At 42.1% G+C, this 20585-nt stretch overlaps 1 protein-coding gene across 1 annotated transcript; it reads left to right on the top strand.

The window, feature by feature from the left end:
* The first annotated feature begins 2183 nt into the window (after positions 1 to 2183).
* Positions 2184 to 13205, top strand: LOC123054533 (DNA replication ATP-dependent helicase/nuclease JHS1). The gene is made up of 34 exons (XM_044478314.1): positions 2184 to 2550; positions 2643 to 2768; positions 2936 to 3112; positions 3199 to 3264; positions 3391 to 3591; positions 3684 to 3734; positions 3814 to 3875; positions 4109 to 4241; positions 4390 to 4500; positions 4620 to 4716; positions 5171 to 5247; positions 5628 to 5693; positions 5855 to 6010; positions 7189 to 7244; positions 7341 to 7401; positions 7473 to 7583; positions 7652 to 7708; positions 7846 to 7980; positions 8052 to 8282; positions 8778 to 8852; positions 8945 to 9066; positions 9173 to 9245; positions 9333 to 9437; positions 9522 to 9689; positions 9842 to 9911; positions 10000 to 10151; positions 10342 to 10419; positions 10504 to 10596; positions 10723 to 10860; positions 11015 to 11054; positions 11133 to 11206; positions 11753 to 11887; positions 12278 to 12397; positions 12733 to 13205. Exons 1-34 carry the CDS (start codon positions 2278 to 2280, stop codon positions 12892 to 12894), a joined length of 3852 nt encoding a protein of 1283 aa, XP_044334249.1. The 5' UTR covers positions 2184 to 2277; the 3' UTR covers positions 12895 to 13205.
* The last annotated feature ends 7380 nt before the right edge of the window (positions 13206 to 20585 follow it).

Below are 20585 nucleotides of genomic sequence, written 5' to 3'. Positions count from 1 at the left end.
CGATCTATGCCAACTAAACGAGTACCATCGGAGACACCCGTAGAGCACCTTTATAATCACCTAGTTACGTTTGTGACATTTGGTAGCACACAAAGTGTTCCTCCGGTATTCGGGAGTTGCATAATCTCATAGTCATAGGAACATGTATAAGTCATGAAGAAAGCAATAGCAACATACTAAACGATCAAATGCTAAGCTAACGGAATGGGTCAAGTCAATCACATCATTTTTTAATGATGTGATTCCGCTAATCAAATGACAACTCATGTCTATGGTTAGGAAACATAACCATCTTTGATTCAACGAGCTAGTCAAGTAGAGGCATACTAGTGACACCCTGTTTGTCTATGTATTTACACATGTACTAAGTTTCCGGTTAATACAATTCTAGCATGAATAATAAACATTTATCATGATATAAGGAAATATAAATAACAACTTTATTATTGCCTCTAGGGCATATTTCCTTCACAATATGCTAAGCTAACGGATGGGTCTTGTCCATCACATCATTCTCCTAATGATGTGATCCATTATCAAATGACAACACATGTCCATGGTGAGGAAAACCTTAACCATGTTTTATCAACGAGCTACTCTAGTAGAGGCTTTACTAGGGACACGGTATTTCGTTTATGTATCCACACATGTATTTAAGTTTCCGATCAATACAATTATAGCATGAATAAACCTTTATCATGAATAAGAAAATATTAAATAACAACGTTATTAATGCCTCTAGGGCATATTTCCTTTATAGCAGCGAGCAGCGACCACGTTGACTGAGAGAAAAGAAAAGAAGGAACCACGGACATGACACACGTTGCATGGACGAGCTGGTGGATGCTCATGTGCGATCCGTCGGTTGAAGCTGACGTTTTCCTAAAACAAAAGACTGGAAGAAAATCATGATAAAAACTAAACCTGGAAGAACATAGATAAAAATCCCAAAATAAAAAAATAAAATAAGACACCAAAAACAAAAATAAAATAAATAAAAGGGAAACACTGAACTCAACCGACTGATTTTCTATCTAGTGTATGCTGTGTCTCACGCATGACACATGCCCATGTTGGCGCACCCACTGCTTTTCCCATTAGACCTTATATCTACAAGCGAACCGCTCGTCCACCTATTTCTCCTGTGATCTCGCCCTTCTCGCTTCCTTCTCTAGCGACTCGCTCGGCACAAAGAAGAGTGTCTCCAGGGATGGCGGCATACCCGCTGCTACGAGACATGGCTACGTGGCGATTCACTGTTAGTTGCTGCAACGGGGCGGAAGCTCGATGCTTGAAGCCCCTTCACATTGCCGCAATGATGGATGTTCGTCTTTTACGACATCGAAACGCCGGTGCAACTGCAATGATCTATGCAACGGAGATGACGCACCACGACGGTGGCGCAATGGTGTTGTGCTTCTACAACGTCAGTGAGGCTTCCACAACATTGACAATGCTGCAACTCGGAGGGGCTGCCGACCGCCTCCGCTGCACCCCATCGCAACACACATGTTGTTGCAAGCCGGAAGGGCAGCACCAACCACCGCTATTGCATACCCCTCACCGCAACATCCGCCATGTTGCAATCATCGGTGTCGATGGAAGGCCGGGGCCGACCACTGTGACGTTGTGTTGCTGCTGCTATTGCAATGACGATGAGATGATGCTTCTTGTAACGAAAACGACAAACTATGCTGTTGTGAGGACGACGACGACGATGCCCCGCAACAATGGTGGTGTTGCAATGTTTTCACAACAAGGATGGTGTTGCAAACTTGAACATGCTTCAAAAGGCTGATCCAATGTCCCGAATGACGCGTAGCATTGTCAAACAAATAGCGGCAGCGCAGTGAACACCCAACTGGGCTCGTCTACGGGCGTTCAAATAGGATTTACCCTGCGGGAGGTTGAAGGTAGTTTTTTTTTGAACACCCAACTGGGCTCGCCTACGGGCGTTCAAATAGGATTTACCCTGCGGGAGGTTGAAGATAGTTTTTTTTTTTAAACAAGGAGGTTGAAGATAGTTGAAGGTTGTGAAGCATGTTGGGCCTAAGAAATTTGTTAGTGCCAGACCCAGCAATTGATGGGCCGAAATGGCACCGCCCTATCGCCGGTGAAATCGCTTCGCGCGGGAATTCCAATTTCCCGTCCCTCCATCCCCGCAGCCCGCCCAACCAGGTCCGCCCCACTCCCCTCCTCCCCCAAATCCGGTTTCCCAATCCCGCCGCCGCCCGCCGCCCCCGGCCTCCCGCCCGGAACCCCCAAATCCGCGCAGCCATGGCTCCGCGGAAGCGCGCGGCCGCGGCTGCGGCCTCGAAGAAGCCGCCACCCTCGCAGCCGTCGCAGCCGCCCGCCAAGTTCGGCATCCTCCACTTCTTTGAGCGCCACCAGTCCCAGGCCGCCTCCCAGAACCCCAAGCGCCAGAAGCCCGTGGCGAACCCCGACCCCATGCCGCCCCCGCCCCCGCCGCCCGAGGAGGAGCTGTCCGAGGTCTCGCCGGAGGTCACCAAGACCCTCGCGCCGAAGCGGGTCAAGTTCTCCCCCGGGATGGTGAGTCGTCGTCTTCTTGTGATTATTCCGATCTGATCTGCTTTAGTCGTGGCCTGAGCCGGGCCTGACCACGGGTTGCTTGCGCGGTTCAGTTGATAAAGCAGAGCCAGGACGATGGCGGCGGGGAGGTCGTCACCTGGAAGATCTCGCCGGTGAACGATCGCCTGCGCACCAGGCAGTTGCCAGGGATGGCGCTTCATCCGTGCTCAAACACCGAGGTACATCAACCCTGAAGTTTCTTTATTTATGTGCGAGTTCATACATGCTCACGTACATAGGCTGTGCTGGAACGGGTGCTAGTGCCACCTCTGGCTGTATATTGCTGAAATCCATTGTCTTTGCGGTTTCCTAACCTGTGGTTGTGGCGTGTTGATTCCAATCGTAGAAACATTCCTCGCTCGAGGCTATGAAGAAGTGGCATTCGTCTCCGTTGGGCTTGTCGAGGTGTACTGCTTCAGCACGCAATCTGAGTGTGTGTGGTATAGGCCCAGGTGGCGGTGATGGTATGGAAGACCAGAGCCCATTCCGGACGCCACCATCACTGCCCTATAGCTTCACCGAGGTATACACGCATATTTGCTGGATTTTTGTCTTGGTTGTCAGCCAAATGTAACTGTCAGTTGTGTAATCTTTTCATGTATCAAGCAGCCGTTGAATGCTGGTATCACTTGTGATGGAGGACCTGACCAGTTGGAAGCAGGGCAGCACAAAAAGGTGAGCTAAATGACTACACTATGTTCTTTTGATACAGCATCCATTTTGTAATCTTGCTACCTGTCAGAGTTAAGAAGTCATCACATAATTGAACTGTGAAATTATGTCAAAATGTTCTCTTGCTAGGCGCTATTGGATCTTCTAGATCAAGTTGAAGATGCCATTACGGAAGAAGAATTGCCAGTTGATGCTGGGAACAAAGGAGGTCAAGTCACAGTTGGTGATAGCACTGACAGCAGATGTTCTCCTATTGCTAACAGCAGTCTAAATGTTGAATCCAACAAGCCCCGTGAAGCCCCATCTTTCGATAGTTTCCTTGTGTTGGAGGTTTGCCCTTTTGCTTCCACCTGTTGTTCTCTGATCAATGCCGATGAGCTGTCCTAGTGACAAAAGGTTTTCTGTTTTACCTTATTTTTTAGGTGTCAGAAAAACACAAAGGTGATAGTTCATGCGATCGCTATCCTGCTAAGGTGTGTCCCGCTACTTGTGTGGATGGTTTTTATGTCCAATGATCTTTCTGTGTTCTGCAAAGTTGCTTTTCTCTGGCAGGTTCTGCGTCTCCTGAATGAGCATTGTGGGAAAGAGTATTCAGTGCATCTGTGTGACGAGTGGTGAGTATACAATAGTACTGTAGGAAGTGGATATCTTGAACCTAGTAGTTGGAAACTAGATTATCAGTTTATCGCCCTATGTCTTGGGGGTAACTGGTATTAAACAACCCCTTGGCTTCTTCAACATAGGATAGATGCACCTGCAAGATCATCCACTTAAGCTTAGTTCTTTATTATATGCAGTACATACACCTAAGCAATCTTTTTATATTCCCATCTTCATACTACTGTAGGTTCCATAGTACTGTCGTCCCAGGCGACACAGTAAGTGTAATTGGAGAATTCAGTGACCAAGGAAAATGCACTGTTGATCATGATAGCAATCTTGTTATTGTCCATCCAGAATTACTCATCTCTGGAACACGGGTGAGTACTACTTGCTATGTTCTGGTACCATGATTTTGTAGTTTGTAGAGCAACTTTCTATCACATCCTATTAGAAATTCTCAAAATTTATTTGTAGATATGTGTTTCTTATTTTCCTACAGAATTTTTGATAACTGGTTGATTGTAGGTTGCTTCAAGTTTCCATTGTCCAAGGAGATCGGTTCTCGACGAAAGATTAAAAAGCAATGAATATTCCACAAGCGCTTTGATGGGTACTCTGCTTCATCAAGTATTTCAGGTTTCTTGATACAAGAATACTTGCCGACTTCGGATACTGTTCCACAATTTCTTTTGGTCAGCTAATATTGTAAGCTTGTAACAATTTAGATGCCTGAAGTTTTGTTTTTTGTGCTTTAGGCTGGGCTACTTGAGGATGTTCCTTCAAGGCAGTTTTTGGAACAACATGCAAAAGAAGTTCTTTTGAACAACCTCGAGAGTCTGTACGCATGTGGAGGTACTATCCTGCGCAAAATTTTCTACTTTATTAGAAAACACGCTCAACATCATATTGCTTGGAGTGTTCATGTGGTTAGATTACATCATTATTGAGTCATACTGGGTGCTGATTAGTGATGCTTCCTGATACTTTTTGTTAGAACACCGAGGCTAAATTAGCTGCTATATAAACGTGACTAGTTCTATATAAATGTGACTTTATTAATTCTAATCATTACTGTTTGTCTTCTCTAGTGGATTAGAAGGCATTAAGTCCTAAATGTCCTGCAAGCCCAGTGGCACTCTTTTATCAAATACTAGCATACGTAAAGTTGATATTTAGATGAGTTGTATCTGGGCCAAGTCATGTTTGATCTGAGTGTTGTTGTTCGATAAGTTGTATCTGGGCCAAGTCTAAAGTCGTATTTGTGCTCTGCATCTATGTTACTAATTTTTTAAATTTTCTTACGCAGCCAGTGAAAGGAGCACACATTCAATTCTTATTGAAGCAATCCCTAAGATGTTGAATTGGTACAAATCCTTCATGAAGGTAGATACACATGCATACTAACTTTCACATTATTTACTCTTGGTGTCCTTTATGTGGCCACAAGAATTTCTGAACTTTATAGCGATTCCATATCTGAGTTTAGTTGAAATTAAACCTGCTTTTATAATCCATTCGTTCAGAAGTTTCAAAAAAGAAATAATTTCTATCTCAAGTCCTTTGTTAGTATATGTGCCAATTCAATTATAATTTTCAGTGCAGATTTAGTAATTCTTTATCTATCCTGGTAGAGTTTCTTATCGTTAATTGTATAATTTAGCAGGAATCATCTGTACTTCCTTTTCTCTTTGGATAGTTTCGTAATTGCCTGAAGAAGATTTGATCATATACTGCTGTTTGCCAATGATATGCTGCACTTTCAGGGTTCAAAAAGCACCAACGTGGATTTTGGACATACTGAAGGACGGAAGACTGTTGAAGTGACTGAGGTAGGCAACTTTTATGTAGGGTATATAGCAAGTTCATTTCATGGTGGTGCATTCCTGTATTCTGTATGGTGCCTAATCATGAAACTAAAAGTTCCATATTCTTCATGCTTCTTCTTAAAGAATTAATAGCTTTATTGAAATGAAATTCTCATGCGCCTTAGATGATGGATATTGAGGAGATGGCATGGGCCCCAAGGTATGGTTTAAAAGGGATTATTGATGCTTCTGTCATATCAAGGGTAAATTCATGCGGCGGTGGTTCATACGACAAAGTAATGCCACTGGAGTTCAAAACTGGTAAAAGCACTAGTGGCCAGGTAACCATATATTCCTGGATAGCGGATACCAACTGAAGATGCTCATTATATATTTCTCGGCATGATGTGGTGTTTGTCACTAGAATTCTGTAAATGACTGACATTGTAATTAATTAGTAAATGAGTTACTTCTTGCAATAAGCTATACTGGTCAGGGGTCTGGTACTCAGTGATACCGGTTTAGATTGAGAACTTTGATTTACCTAAATTTGTCTTCTGGAAAAGTAAGAGTGAGTTTGATTTCACATGGTTTTTGCAAATCATATTTTTATATCTTTACTCATATAAAGATGTCAATATAGGGCCGTGGTGTATTCACCTCTTCCCACCCTCCTGACGTGTACAGTTAGATCTGTAGCAAACTGGTGAGGTGGTGGTCATATTTGCCACTCCCTCTGATCGATATTAATTGTCGCTGATTTAGTACAAATTATACTAAATCAGCGACAATAGCAACTGCCACTTATATGTGAGTGCTCCATAAGGCCAACTTCTGGCGTCTTCGGGTAGTCTAATTGTTTTATTTGCAGAACCCCGTTGGATATTCTAATTTATTTTATCTGTAGGAACGCACAACTATTTAGCAAGTGTTCGTAGGAATTAATACTCGACGAGATTATTGTGTTCTGTATGTTTTCTAGCCTATTCACAACCTGGTTGCCCAATTGCTTGTTGCACACATGCTGACATGCATAGCTTCTCTGTCATCATAGTACATGTCAAGTTTGCCAACATCACTGGTATTTGTCATTATTTGTGTGTAAATATCTGCCAAGTACATAGTTGTATTCAGTCTTGTAACAACCAGTTATATAATCATGTCAAATGAACCAATAAATATTTGCCTTGTGAGAAAAACTAATCAACCAATAGTCTCAGGATTAGCCTTGTGTCTACTTTTGCAAAGTTGATGTTCTTTAATTTCCACAATCACTCTGTATCAGATCTTGGCACGTTGCAACATTTTTTCGGTACTGTGTTTTGAATATGATAGATAGTCTTGGTGTTGGCTTTACCATTATTATACATTCCTTAAGCATAAGATTTTGTTACATTTGCTTTCCCATACGCCGGCGTACCAATATATCCGTGAACAGCAATATAACCATCCTTCCTAAATAAAATAGATGCAGCACTTACTTCTGTGTTGCCCCTCACGAGAGTTTATCTACTTGCAGTCAGCTATGGAACACTCTGCACAGGTGATATTATACACGCTATTGATGTCAGAGAGGTATAATCCATCTATCCTGTGATCCTTGTTTGTTCAGCACTTCAGCAGTCCATAACCATTACTCAATACACACCATGTCTTCCCATGCATTTTCAGATACTTGAATACGGATATTGATATGGGTCTTCTGTATTATCTCCACACAGACCAGACATTGGTAAATCTTGTACTTAAGATACTCAAAATACATTTTGTACCATTCTTACCCATTTTCATTAATTTATTAAGGGTATCAAAGTTAAGAGGTCTGATTTAATTGGGCTAATGATGCGACGGAACGAGCTTGCCTCTGAGATTCTGAAGGCATCATTTTCACAGAGTTTTCCTGCAATGCTACAGGTAGAACTAGAAACATGTGCATAGTGATCCATTAGTGAGAAGTCAACTAAATTCCTGTTCTTTTCCAGAGTCCATCCTCATGTACTGGATGCCGACACCTGACTTCATGCACCATATATCACAAGGTTTGCTTGACAATTATTTCTCTTACATGGTCTTAGCATTTGTCCTTGCTGAGGAAAAAATGGAACTACTTTATTTATTTGGAAATGTACATGTGACAACTAATCTTTATAGGAGTACTTCCATTTCGATGCAACAGGTACATGGAGGAAATACAGCAACTAGTGGGCTTGGTGATCTATTTGATAACCTGGTGAATCACTTATCAGTTGCCCATCATAACTTTCTTAAACACTGGGATAGATTGATTGATCTTGAAGCTAGAACTTCTCAGGTAATCTTTAGTTTCTCAAATGTGCTCCAAAACTTGTTTCTCCCCCTTAACCCAATTTATGCAAAATTCAGGTCAAGAAAAAGGAAATTTTACTTCCTCTTCATTACAATTCTGGGAGCAAGAGTTCTGCACCATCCTTTTACGTCCTTGATATGAAAAATGAACACTCAGTAGATTCATCTGGAAAAAGCAAAAGATACATATATAATTTTGTGCGTGAGAAGATGCAGCCTGAAGCAGCTGGTCATTCAGAACCACAAGCTGAGAGCCTAGATTTCAACCTCAAAAGTGGTGATTGTGTGGTAAGCCTTGTACACTTTCTGTATTCAATAATATTGGTCACTTCAAGTTTAACATGCTCATGGTAACCTGTGTAGACAGCGCTATACATACCATCATCTCAAATAATTTTTGCACCATATTGTATGTTGACAAGGATTAAATACAGGTATATGTTCGTAGAACAAGTTCAGCCAAAGAGCTGTAGTCAATAGCAAATACGAATATACGATACATGTTGGAAACTTATGTAGCTACTAGCTAGTGCAATCATATTAATTAGGTAACTGAAAACATAAGGTGCCGGATTGGTGGTGTGTCAGGTTCAACTCTCGTCTAATTTCATATACTTGAGCACAGCTAGAGAGGTCATTTCTTGTTTGAAGTTGAACTGCAAAAACATCTTACATTAGTGTACAAAGGTAGTATCAGATTGATGTATGGACATTGTCACCTTGTTGATCGGTTTAATTTGTCCACACACTAAAGCTATATCGTCTTCTGCTACTTTGCATTAGGTGCTTAGCACTCAATCTGGGAGGATAGCAGTTGCAAATGGATCTATAAGGGACATTAGCCGTTCCCATATAACGGTATTACCTGACCATCACAGACCTTATCTGTCCATTGTTTTTGGTTATATCGATTATAAATTTATAAGTATTTCAAACGGAATGTGTTGTAGGTCTCTTTGTCACGTCGTCTGAGACTCCCAGGTAGTAGCTCCTTGCTAGAGCAAGGAGACCTCCAACGTGAACTTTGGCGGATAGACAAGGATGAGTTTAGCTCTTCATTTGCAACTATGCGGTTGGCTCTTTGTTTTTATTTGTTGTTCATGTTTATCACTTTGGATGGGTACTTAAAAAGTTCTCTTTTCTTATCTAACTGGAGTCTGTATTTAAACTATTGCCAGATTCAACCTTGTCCAACTGTTTTCTCAGAAGCCGCAAAACACTAAACTACGGAAGTTGGTAGTTGATCTTGAGGTCTGTTTGGCACTAGCACTTTTATGCTATAGCATGTTTCCCATATTGTCGTTGTTGTCTGGAATTTCCTAACTCGGATGTTAATAGGCTCCCAGGTTTGATAGTGGAGGATTGTTCAGCCAAGACCCGGCATTATCATATATACAATCACTAACGAGTTTGAACAATGACCAACAGAGATCACTGCATAAAGTAAATATTTGCTCTTTTAGTTCATGTTTCCTTTTCTGGATATTCAAGTTTTCAATAGAAAACTAATGCAGATTTTGTTTTCAGATTCTAGCAGCAAAAGATTATGCTCTTATTCTAGGAATGCCTGGAACAGGCAAAACATATACAATGGTGCATGCTGTGAAGTCCTTATTGATGAGAGGAGAATCTATTTTGCTAACTTCATATACTAATTCAGCTATTGATAATTTGCTTATGAAGTTGAAGGCCGAGGTTTGTGTTCTGAAGCTTCACTAATGTAGCACCATTCGATAGTAAAACCCTCATTTGTTCCAGCGAACAAACTTTTACATGCTGCCTCGCGTATTCTAGTTTAATGAAGCAAAACATGTACATGCTTTATTCTGATTAATGTCTTTCTGCAGGGTGTAGATTTTATTCGAATCGGGAGGCATGAAGCTGTACATCCTGATGTCAGAGCCAACTGCTTATCAAGTCAGAACATATCATTTGTCAATGCACATGCATTTTAATTTTTTGAAGAAAACATGCTCTGATTTGTGTTTGTGTGCATGTGGAACAGCAACAGAGGTACAATCAGTAGATGCCATCAAAACAAGAATGGAGCAAGTGCAAGTTGTTGGAGTTACTTGTTTGGGAGTATACCATCCCTTACTAGCACATAAGAAGTTCGACACATGTATCATGGATGAAGCTGGACAAATCACATTACCGGTAGGCCCCAATTCAGGAATGCTTGGTAATTTAGTCTCCAAGGAAATCCAATAGAAGGAAAAACCACAAAACGATGCTCATCTAACTTCGTAACTGTATATAGTAGTCGGTCAAGCTGATAAACCATTATATTCTTGTAAAAATGATTACTGAAGAGGTTTTCATCCTTCTCACACATCTTACTCGCTAGGTTTCACTGGGACCTCTGATGCTTGCAACGAAGTTTGTGCTAGTAGGAGATCATTATCAACTTCCTCCACTTATTCAGGTTACTAATCCTTTAGTGTTCCTTTTTACATAATGCTTTTTTATGCCACTCCTTTCATTAACTTTAGCAATTTTATACATACAGAGCTTTGAAGCCCGAGAGAGTGGGATGGGCATTAGCTTATTTTGGAGGTTGTCAGAAGCACATCCTCAAGCAATTTCAGCACTACGGTGCCAGGTTAGTCGGTTTGAACTCCTGCTTTTTTCACTATTATTTCTTATTGCCAATGCCACATATTTTTCTTTTTAGTTAAAGATCTCCTTTGTTCCAGTAAACTCATGTTTGGAAACTACATTCCTGCAGTACCGAATGTCATCTGGTATTATGGAGCTCTCGAATTCATTGATTTATGGCAATAGGTTATGCTGTGGTTCGTTAGAAATCGCAAATGCGAAACTCAAGTTTTCTGGCAAACAACAGGTTCACTTCAAGTTCAAGGAGGTAACACTGCCTTTTGCTTGAAATTTTCAATTCTCAATATAGAAACATCTTGTTATTGAAAGCTTGGATTCGTTTACCCTGGTTTGTCATACTGCCATGTATCATCTTTCTGCAACCTCCTTTTAATCAGTGTGCCCTATTCTTTTAATTGCAGATTTTGAATCCCAATAGGGCTGTTATCTTTGCGAATACAGGTTTTTTCATTAAATTCAACTAGTTACATCGTTGTGATACTCTGCCTTCAATGCTAACTATGTGACCAATTCACACAGATCAAGTACCGGCACTTGAGGCCAAGGAACATAGAACCGTGAACAATCCTACAGAAGCATACATTGTTTCATGGGTATGTCCTGGTCTACGGCGAAGGCCATGGGCCATATTTCATGCCTTTCTCTTATGTTTTAGCAAGTAATCACTGACCTCTATAGCTACCACTTGAGATGTTGCACATTTGCCATGTATTTGCTTTCAGTTGAGTGCTTGTGTACGCATGGGCACAGCATGTGTTGTGTCATGTTGAATATTTAGTTATGCCCAATATCTCGGTCTCGCTTTAATTTATTCTTGTCTTGTCTATGGGCTGCACTGAGAATGAATATGTATGCTTGTATTTATCTAGTTAAGTACATTTTAAGCTAGGTGAATGTCCAGATGCAACTGCTCTAGTCCACAAACTTGAACTTTATGCCTAGTGTTGCAAATGGCCCAATAGTCTAGTTCAACCTATGAAGAACAACCAATGCATTGGGTGAAATCTAACTGTTTTCATGTAACTGTTGGACATATGATACACTTTGAGCAAGTTATCTTTGCTGCATATCCAGACTGCTGATACAAAGTCATTTGTATTCTCGCATATTTTTTAAGTGAAAACTTATCTTTTCTGTAGATAACGAAACAATTGCTAAAGAGAGGTGTAGCTCAAGATGAGATTGGTATAATAACCCCATATAATGCCCAAGTGAATCTCATTCGGCAGCAGGTTGATCCTTTGGTTGAGGTTCATACAATTGACAAATACCAGGTAAAAAATAGTGTTTTGCATGCGCAAGTCATTGACTCCTGTATTCCTTCAGCCTTGATGATCTTTCAATAATCAATTTCGTTATGGTGGCTGTGTTATGACTCGTATCTTTCTTTAGTTATTTCTTATGTATACCAGTTTGAAGTAATCAGTTGCATGCTTACTCTTTGATTTAGTGCTCATGCTCAGTTTCTCACTGGGACAATAGAGCATTACCGTCATCCTGGAAAATTTTACAATGTTTGCGTTTTTAATGCTCTTTACTAACAAAAAACTAGAGAACTTGAGAGCAACCATTTTTTTTGCTGATTCATTAGTTTTGGTTGGGACTTTTCTGACAAATCATCGATACTGTGGTCTTTTAGTGCTGAACAAATCTACTTTTTACAGGGGAGGGATAAAGATTGTATTATCGTATCATTTGTACGATCCAGTGGGAACTCAAGGGCTAGTGGTTCTTCTTTGCTTGGCGATTGGCACAGGATCAATGTCGTCTTGACACGTGCGAAGGTCAGTGGCAGTGAATGTACTCTACTTTCCCATTGGGATCATCATTCTCTTGTACTTAAGTGATTGTCATCATCAACATTATTACCTGGACTATAATGATCCTGGATTACCATTCGAAGAAACATAATGATCTTGAATAGGCTTTTGTAGAAGTGACACGCCACACAACACAAAACAAACATGTAGACACCCTGTTTTAACCTATTTAGATGGTTGCTTCTTGCAAAAAAGAGAATGTAACTGTCACCCTGCCGTGGTAAACCCAGATATCATATTTATACAATTCTGTGTCCGCTTATTGTATTTTTGAACTTGTTCTGGTGAACATAATGCAGAAGAAGCTCATCATGGTTGGGTCTGCTGGAACGCTTTCGACGATCCCATTGCTGAGGCTTCTGGTAGAGAAAGTAGCTGAGGGTGGCGGTCAATTAGACCTGACAAATAAGGATGTACAGTCTATTCCAGAACTCCGGAATTCCCAATTGAATGTGCAATAGTAGGTTGTGCGGTACATAAACTTTTGAGTTTTGAGGCCAAAGCCGTATATATGCTGTATATATTTGCTTACGCGTGTAGAAGCCAGACCATGTCACTCTGGTTCCCGTGTAGAAGGTGGTAGCAGCAGTAGCTTTTTGTGCATGTAACTGATAAAATGCGTTAAGAGCAGGATGTAAATTTTTGGCAGCAACCTGTTCATTGTGCTTTTTGTGCATGTAACTGATGAAATACGTCCAAATTTTTCTACTCTTCTGAAATGGTTATTCAATATCATTGGGTCTGAGCTGCCGAGCTTGGTGGATTCTGTCTACTTATGTTTTAGAGTGAACTTTTTTGCTGTTTCGCTGTCACCTGCTGAGAGCAAAAGCTGGGTGAGTCAATCGGCGCAATAACTAACATCGATAATCTTGTGACTGTCATCGAATGACAGTAGCTGTTACTAGGATAGCCTAGTAACCTAGTAACTACACAAGGATTTTTTTTGAACTTGTGCACACTTTATTCAAATCAAATAATTGTTACTACCCAAAGTTAGTACAAAGTTGGGTCATCTATTTTGGAATGAAGGGAGTACATCACTAACAAGTTCAACTAGAATAATCTGCAGAGGATCACCCTCCCAAGAAATTACAGAATTAGAATCATAGGAACTCTAGCAAGCTTGTGTCACCTTGTTCCCTTTCCTTGGATAGTTCGAGTACAAGACTGAACCAATACTTCGAGCTAAATGAAAACACTCATTCACAGTAGCAGCAGGATATCAACTGCCCCCTTGCATGCCTGGATAATCTCAAGACAATCAGATTCAAAGACCACATTTGAGCATCCCCACTGGTCTGCTAGCTCCATACCATTCTTCAATGCCAAAGCTTCCGCTGCAGCGGCATCAAGCTCAAGCACATGCGTAAAGAGAGTTGTTGACCCAGTAAGAGCTCACCCCAGTGGTTTCGAAGAACCGCCGATGTGGCTCCGCTTCCATCTTCCATGAAGCATGCATCCACGTTCACTTTATAAAGATTTTGAGCAGGTTTAGACCATTTAACATCAGGTACACTGATCACACTCCTAGAGCCAGCAAAATTGGCCGTTATCACATGTATGGCGAGTGCTGTTTTGGAAGGAATAGCCACATCTTCGCCCTTCACAGTTTCCCTTCTTTGCCACTAGATGTACCAAGCTCGAACCAAGATAGACTCTTGGAAGCCGAGATATTGCAGTGTGGTTGAATTACACCTTTGATCTCTGAGGATATTCTCAAGCACGACATTACCAGATCGGTCTGAAACAAGGGCTTGGGCAATCGTTTCCTGAAGATCCAAAGCTTTCCACACTTCTTTAGCTCGGACAGATGTAAACATGAGGTGTCGCAAGTCTTCAGCTCCCCTCTTACAAACAGGACATTGTTCAGATACCTGTATATGATGATTCACAAGGATTGACATACCCGGTATCATCCCATGTAAAGCCTTCCAAACAAAGATCTTTATTTTACTAGTATTATAATGATAATTTGGTAATTGACAGTTTGACACACTAAAACCAATAGTAAATATGCCTAGTTTTCTCATCAAAACATACCAAAGTGAGGACTAAAGTCATCTCGAAAGCAGACCCTCGAATCGGCCGCAAACGTCTGGATCAAGCTATTTGAACACAATTTGCAGTCCAACGCCGTCGCACATTGATCCGCAGACCAGTTTCCATGTTCGTTTTCTCACAAACCAGAAGCAAACCAAGGTGCTTTGCGGGAGTCCGAATCTCCGCCATGTAGGACTCACCCCCGACCATCCCGAAACAACACCCGAATCCCGCGTCTCCATCGCTTCCCCCTTTCTCTGCACCCACTTCCTCCATGTCCCCCGTCGCCGCTGCACCACCCCGGCCACCCGCCAAGCCCTTGCAGGACCTTTGCTGCTCCACCTGGTCGCCATGCTGCTTTGCCTACATTGCCATTCCACACCTCTCGTCCGTCCACCGCGCAGGTACCATCCGCCCTTGCGGATGCCGTCTGTGGGGTCACCACACCCGGCGAGTGTTTGGTGAAATGCCCAATCTAATTTATTTTAACAAATTTTCTCCCTTCTATGAAGCAATGGATTTGGACATGGAGAACATCTAGGAGCACTACATTGAGTCGTTCAATGAGGAGGATTATGCAGATGAAACAACGATGATGCAGGCGATCCTTGCAGGCGCGAAGCGTGCATAAGAGCATGTCCTTATTTCAAGGGGCCAATTAAGTGAAGGAAATATGCCCTAGAGGCAATAATAAAGTTATTATTTATTTCCTTATATCATGATAAATATTTATTATTCATGCTAGAATTGTATTAACCGGAAACATAATACATGTGTGAATACATAGACAAACATAGTGTCACTAGTATGCCTCTACTTGACTAGCTCGTTGATCAAAGATGGTTATGTTTCCTAGCCATAGACATGAGTTGTCATTGGATTAACGGGATCACATCATTAGGAGAATGATGTGATTGACTTGACCCATTCCGTTAGCTTAGCACACGATCGTTTAGTATTCTGCTATTGCTTTCTTCATGACTTATACATGTTCCTATGACTATGAGATTATGCAACTCCCGTTTACCAGAGGAATACTTTGTGTGCTACCAAACGTCACAACGTAACTGGGTGATTATAAAGGTGCTCTACAGGTGTCTCCGAAGGTACTTGTTGGGTTGGCGTATTTCGAGATTAGGATTTGTCACTCCGATTGTCGGAGAGGTATCTCTGGGCCCACTCGGTAATGCACATCACTATAAGCCTTGCAAGCATTGCAACTAATGAGTTAGTTGCGGGATGATGTATTACGGAACGAGTAAAGAGACTTGCCGATAACGAGATTGAACTAGGTATTGAGATACCGACGATCGAATCTCGGGCAAGTAACATACCGATGACAAAGGGAACAACGTATGTTGTTATGCGGTCTGACCGATAAAGATCTTCGTAGAATATGTGGGAGCCAATATGAGCATCCAGGTTCCGCTATTGGTTATTGACCGGAGACGTGTCTCGGTCATGTCTACATAGTTCTCGAACCCGTAGGGTCCGCACGCTTAAAGTTCGATGACGGTTATATTATGAGTTTATGTGATTTGATGTACGGAAGGTAGTTCAGAATCCCGGATGAGATTGGGGACATGACGAAGAGTCCCGAAATGGTCGAGACGTAAAGATCGATATATTGGACGACTATATTCGGACATCGGAAAGGTTCCGAGTGATTCGGGTATTTTTCGGAGTACCGGAGAGTTACGGGAATTCGCCGGGGAGTATATGGGCCTTATTGGGCTTTAGGGGAAAGAGAGAGGAGAGGCTGCGCCCCCCCCAAGGCCTACTCCGAATTGGACTAGGGGAGGGGCTGCGCCGCCTCCTTCCTTCTCTTCTCTCTCCCCTTTCCTTGACTCCTACTCCTACTACTTGGAAGGGGGGAATCCTACTCCCGGTGGGAGTAGGACTCCTCCTAGGGCGCGCCATAGAGAGGGCCGGCCCTCCCCCTCCTCCACTCCTTTATATACGGGGAGGGGGGCACCCCTTGGAGACACAACAATTGATCTCTTGATCTCTTAGCCGTGTGCGGTGCCCCCCTCCACCATAATCCACCTCGATAATATCGTAGCGGTGCTTAGGCGAAGCCCTGCGTCGGTAGAACATCATCATCGTCACCACGCCGTCGTGCTGACGGAACTCTCCCTCAAAGCTCGGCTGGATCGGAGTTCGAGGGACGTCATCGAGCTGAACGTGTGCTGAACTCGGAGGTGCCGTGCGTTCGGTACTTGATCGGTCGGATCGTGAAGACGTACGACTACATCAACCGCGTTGTGCTAACGCTTCCGCTTTCGGTCTACGAGGGTACGTGGACAACACTCTCCCCTCTCGTTGCTATGCATCACCATGATCCTGTGTGTGCGTAGGAATTTTTTTTGAAATTACTACGTTCCCCAACAGTGGCATCCGAGCCTGGTTTTATGCGTAGATGTTATATGCACGAGTAGAACACAAGTGAGTTGTGGGCGATATAAGTCATACTGCTTACCAGCATGTCATACTTTGGTTCGGCGGTATTGTTGGATGAAGCGGCCCGGACCGACATTACGCGTACGCTTACGCGAGACTGGTTTTACCGCCGTGCTATGCACACAGGTGACTAGCGGGTGTCAGTTTCTCCAACTTTAGTTGAACCGAGTGTGGCTACGCCCGGTCCTTGCGAAGGTTAAAACAGCACCAACTTGACAAACTATCGTTGTGGTTTTGATGCGTAGGTAAGAACGGTTCTTGCTCAGCTCGTAGCAGCCACGTAAAACTTGCAACAACAAAGTAGAGGACGTCTAACTTGTTTTTGCAGGGCATGTTGTGATGTGATATGGTCAAGACGTGATGAGATATAAGTTGTTGTATGAGATGATCATGTTTTGTTGAAGTTATCGGCAGCTAGCAAAAGCCTTATGGTTGTCTCTTTATTGCATAAGATGCAAACGCCAAATAATTGCTTTACTTTATCGCTATGCGATAGCAATAGTTACAAGAGCAATAGTTGGCGAGACGACCATGTGACGACACATTGATATAGATCAAGATGATGGAGATCATGGTGTCATGCCGGTGACGATGGAGATCATGACGATGCTTTGGAGATGGAGATCAAAGGCACAAGATGATGATGGCCATATCATGTCACATATTATGATTGCATGTGATGTTTATCTTTTATACATCTTATTTTGCTTAGTTCGGCGGTCTCTCACTAAATTCAAGGTATAAGTGTTCTCCCTGAGTATGCACCGTTGCGAAAGTTCTTCGTGCTGAGACACCACGTGATGATCGGGTGTGATAGGCTCTACGTTCAAATACAACGGGTGCAAAACAGTTGCACACGCGGAATACTCAGGTTAAACTTGACGAGCCTAGCATATAACAGATATGGCCTCGGAACACTGAGACCGAAAGGTCGAGCGTGAATCATATAGTAGATATGATCAACATAGTGATGTTCACCATTGAAACTACTCCATCTCACGTGATGATCGGACATGGTTTAGTTGAAATGGATCACGTGATCACTTAGAGGATTAGAGGGATGTCTATCTAAGTGGGAGTTCTTTAAGTAATATGATTAATTGAACTTTAATTTATCATGAACTTAGTCCTGGTAGTATTAGCATATCTATGTTGTAGATCAATAGCTCGTGTTTAGCTCCCCTGTTTTATTTTTGATATGTTCCTAGAGAAAACTATGTTGAAAGATGTTAGTAGCAATGATGCGGACTTGGTCCGTGATCTGAGGATTATCCTCATTGCTGCACAGAAGTATTATGTCCTCGATGCACCGCTAGGTGACGGACCTATTGCAGGAGCAGATGCAGACGCTATGAACGTTTGGCTAAGCTCAATATGATGACTACTTGATAGTTTAGTGCACCATGCTTAACGGCTTAGAATCGGGACTTCAAAGACGTTTTGAACGTCATGGACCATATGAGATGTTCCAGGAGTTGAAGTTAATATTTCAAGCAAATACCCGAGTTGAGAGATATGAAGTCTCCAACAAGTTCTATAGCTAAAAGATGGAGGAGAATAGCTCAAGCAGTGAGCATGTGCTCAGATTGTCTGGGTACTACAATCGCTTGAATCAAGTGGGAGTTAATCTTCCAGATAAAATAGTGATTGACAGAATTCTCTAGTCACCATCACCAAGTTAGTAGAACTTCGTGATGAACTATAGTATGCAAGGGATGACGAAAGTAATTCCCGAGCTCTTCGCGATGCTGAAATCGACGAAGGTAGAAATCAAGAAAGAGCATCAAGTGTTGATGGTTGACAAGACCACTAGTTTCAAGGAAAAGGGCAAAGGGAAGAAGGGGAACTTCAAGAAGAACGGCAAGCAAAGTTGCTGCTCAAGTGAAGAAGCCCAAGTCTGGACCTAAGCCTGAGACTAAGTGCTTCTACTGCAAAGGGACTGGTCACTGGAAGCGGAACTGCCCCAAGTATTTGGCGGATAAGAAGGATGGCAAAGTGAACAAAGGTATATTTGATATACAGATTATTGATGTGTATTTTACTAGTGTTCGTAGCAACCCCTCGGTATTTGATACTGGTTCAGTTGCTAAAGAGTAGTAACTCGAAACGGGAGTTGCAGAATGAACAGAGACTAGTTAAGGGTGAAGTGACGATTGTGTGTTGGAAGTGGTTCCAAGATTGATATGATCATCATCGCACGCTCCCTACACTTTCGGGATTAGTGTTGAACCTAAATAAGTGTTATTTGGTGTTTGCGTTGAGCATGAATATGATTTGATCATGTTTATTGCAATACGGTTATTCATTTAAGTTAGAGAATAATTGTTGTTCTATTTACATGAATAAAACCTTCTATGGTCATACACCCAATGAAAATGGTTTGTTGGATCTCGATCGTAGTAATACACATATTCATAATATTGAAGCCAAAAGATGCAAAGTTAATAATGATAGTGCAACTCATTTGTGGCACTGCCGTTTAGGTCATATTGGTGTAAAGCGCATGAAGAAACTCCATGCTGATGGGATTTTGGAATCACTTGATTATGAATCACTTGATGCTTGCGAACCATGCCTTATGGGCAAGATGACTAAAGACTCCGTTCTCCGGAACAATGGAGCGAGCAACTGACTTATTGGAAATAATACATACTGATGTATGCGATCTGATGATTGTTGAGGCTCGCGGCGGGTATCATTATTTTCTGACCTTCACAGATGATTTGAGCAGATATGGGTATATCTACTTGATGAAACATAAGTCTGAAACATTTGAAAAGTTCATATAATTTCAGAGTGAAGTGAAAAATCATCGTAACAAGAAAATAAAGTTTCTACGATCTGATCGTGGAGGAGAATATTTGAGTTACGAGTTTGGTCTTCATTTGAAACAATGCGGAATAGTTTCGCAACTCACGCCACCTGGAACACCACAGCGTAATGGTGTGTCCGAACATCGTAACCGTACTTTATTAGATATGGTGCAATCTATGATGTCTCTTACCGATTTACCACTATCGTTTTGGGGTTATGCATTAGAGACAGCTGCATTCACGTTAAATAGGGCACCATCTAAATCCGTTGAGACGACACCTTATGAACTTTGGTTTGGCAAGAAACCAAAAGTTGTCGTTTCTTAAAATTTGGGGTTGTGATGCTTATGTGAAAAAATTTCATCCTGATAAGCTCAAACCCAAATCGGAGAAATGTGTCTTCATAGGATACCCAAAGGAGATAGTTGGGTACACCTTCTATCACAGATCTGAAGGCAAGATATTCGTTGCTTATAATGGATCCTTTCTAGAGAAGGAGTTTCTCTCGAAAGAAGTGAGTGGGAGGAAAGTAGAACTTGATGAGGTAACTGTACCTACTCCCTTATTGGAAAGTAGTTCATCACAGAAATCTGTTCCTGTGACTACTACACCAATTAGTGAGGAAGCTAATGATGATGATCATGTAACTTCAGATCAAGTTACTACCGAACCTCGTAGGTAAACCAGAGTGAGATCCGCACCAGAGTGGTACGGTAATCCTGTTCTGGAGGTCATGTTACTTGACCATGACGAACCTACGAACTATGAGGAAGCGATGATGAGCCCAGATTCCGCGAAATGGTTTGAGGCCATGAAATCTGAGATGGGATCCATATATG

This window comes from Triticum aestivum, chromosome 2D (genome assembly GCF_018294505.1).
Source record: "Triticum aestivum cultivar Chinese Spring chromosome 2D, IWGSC CS RefSeq v2.1, whole genome shotgun sequence".
In the NCBI taxonomy this organism is placed as follows: Eukaryota; Viridiplantae; Streptophyta; class Magnoliopsida; order Poales; family Poaceae; genus Triticum; species Triticum aestivum.
Note: the sequence above shows the minus strand (reverse complement) of the source record. Positions and strands in the feature narration are given on the sequence as shown.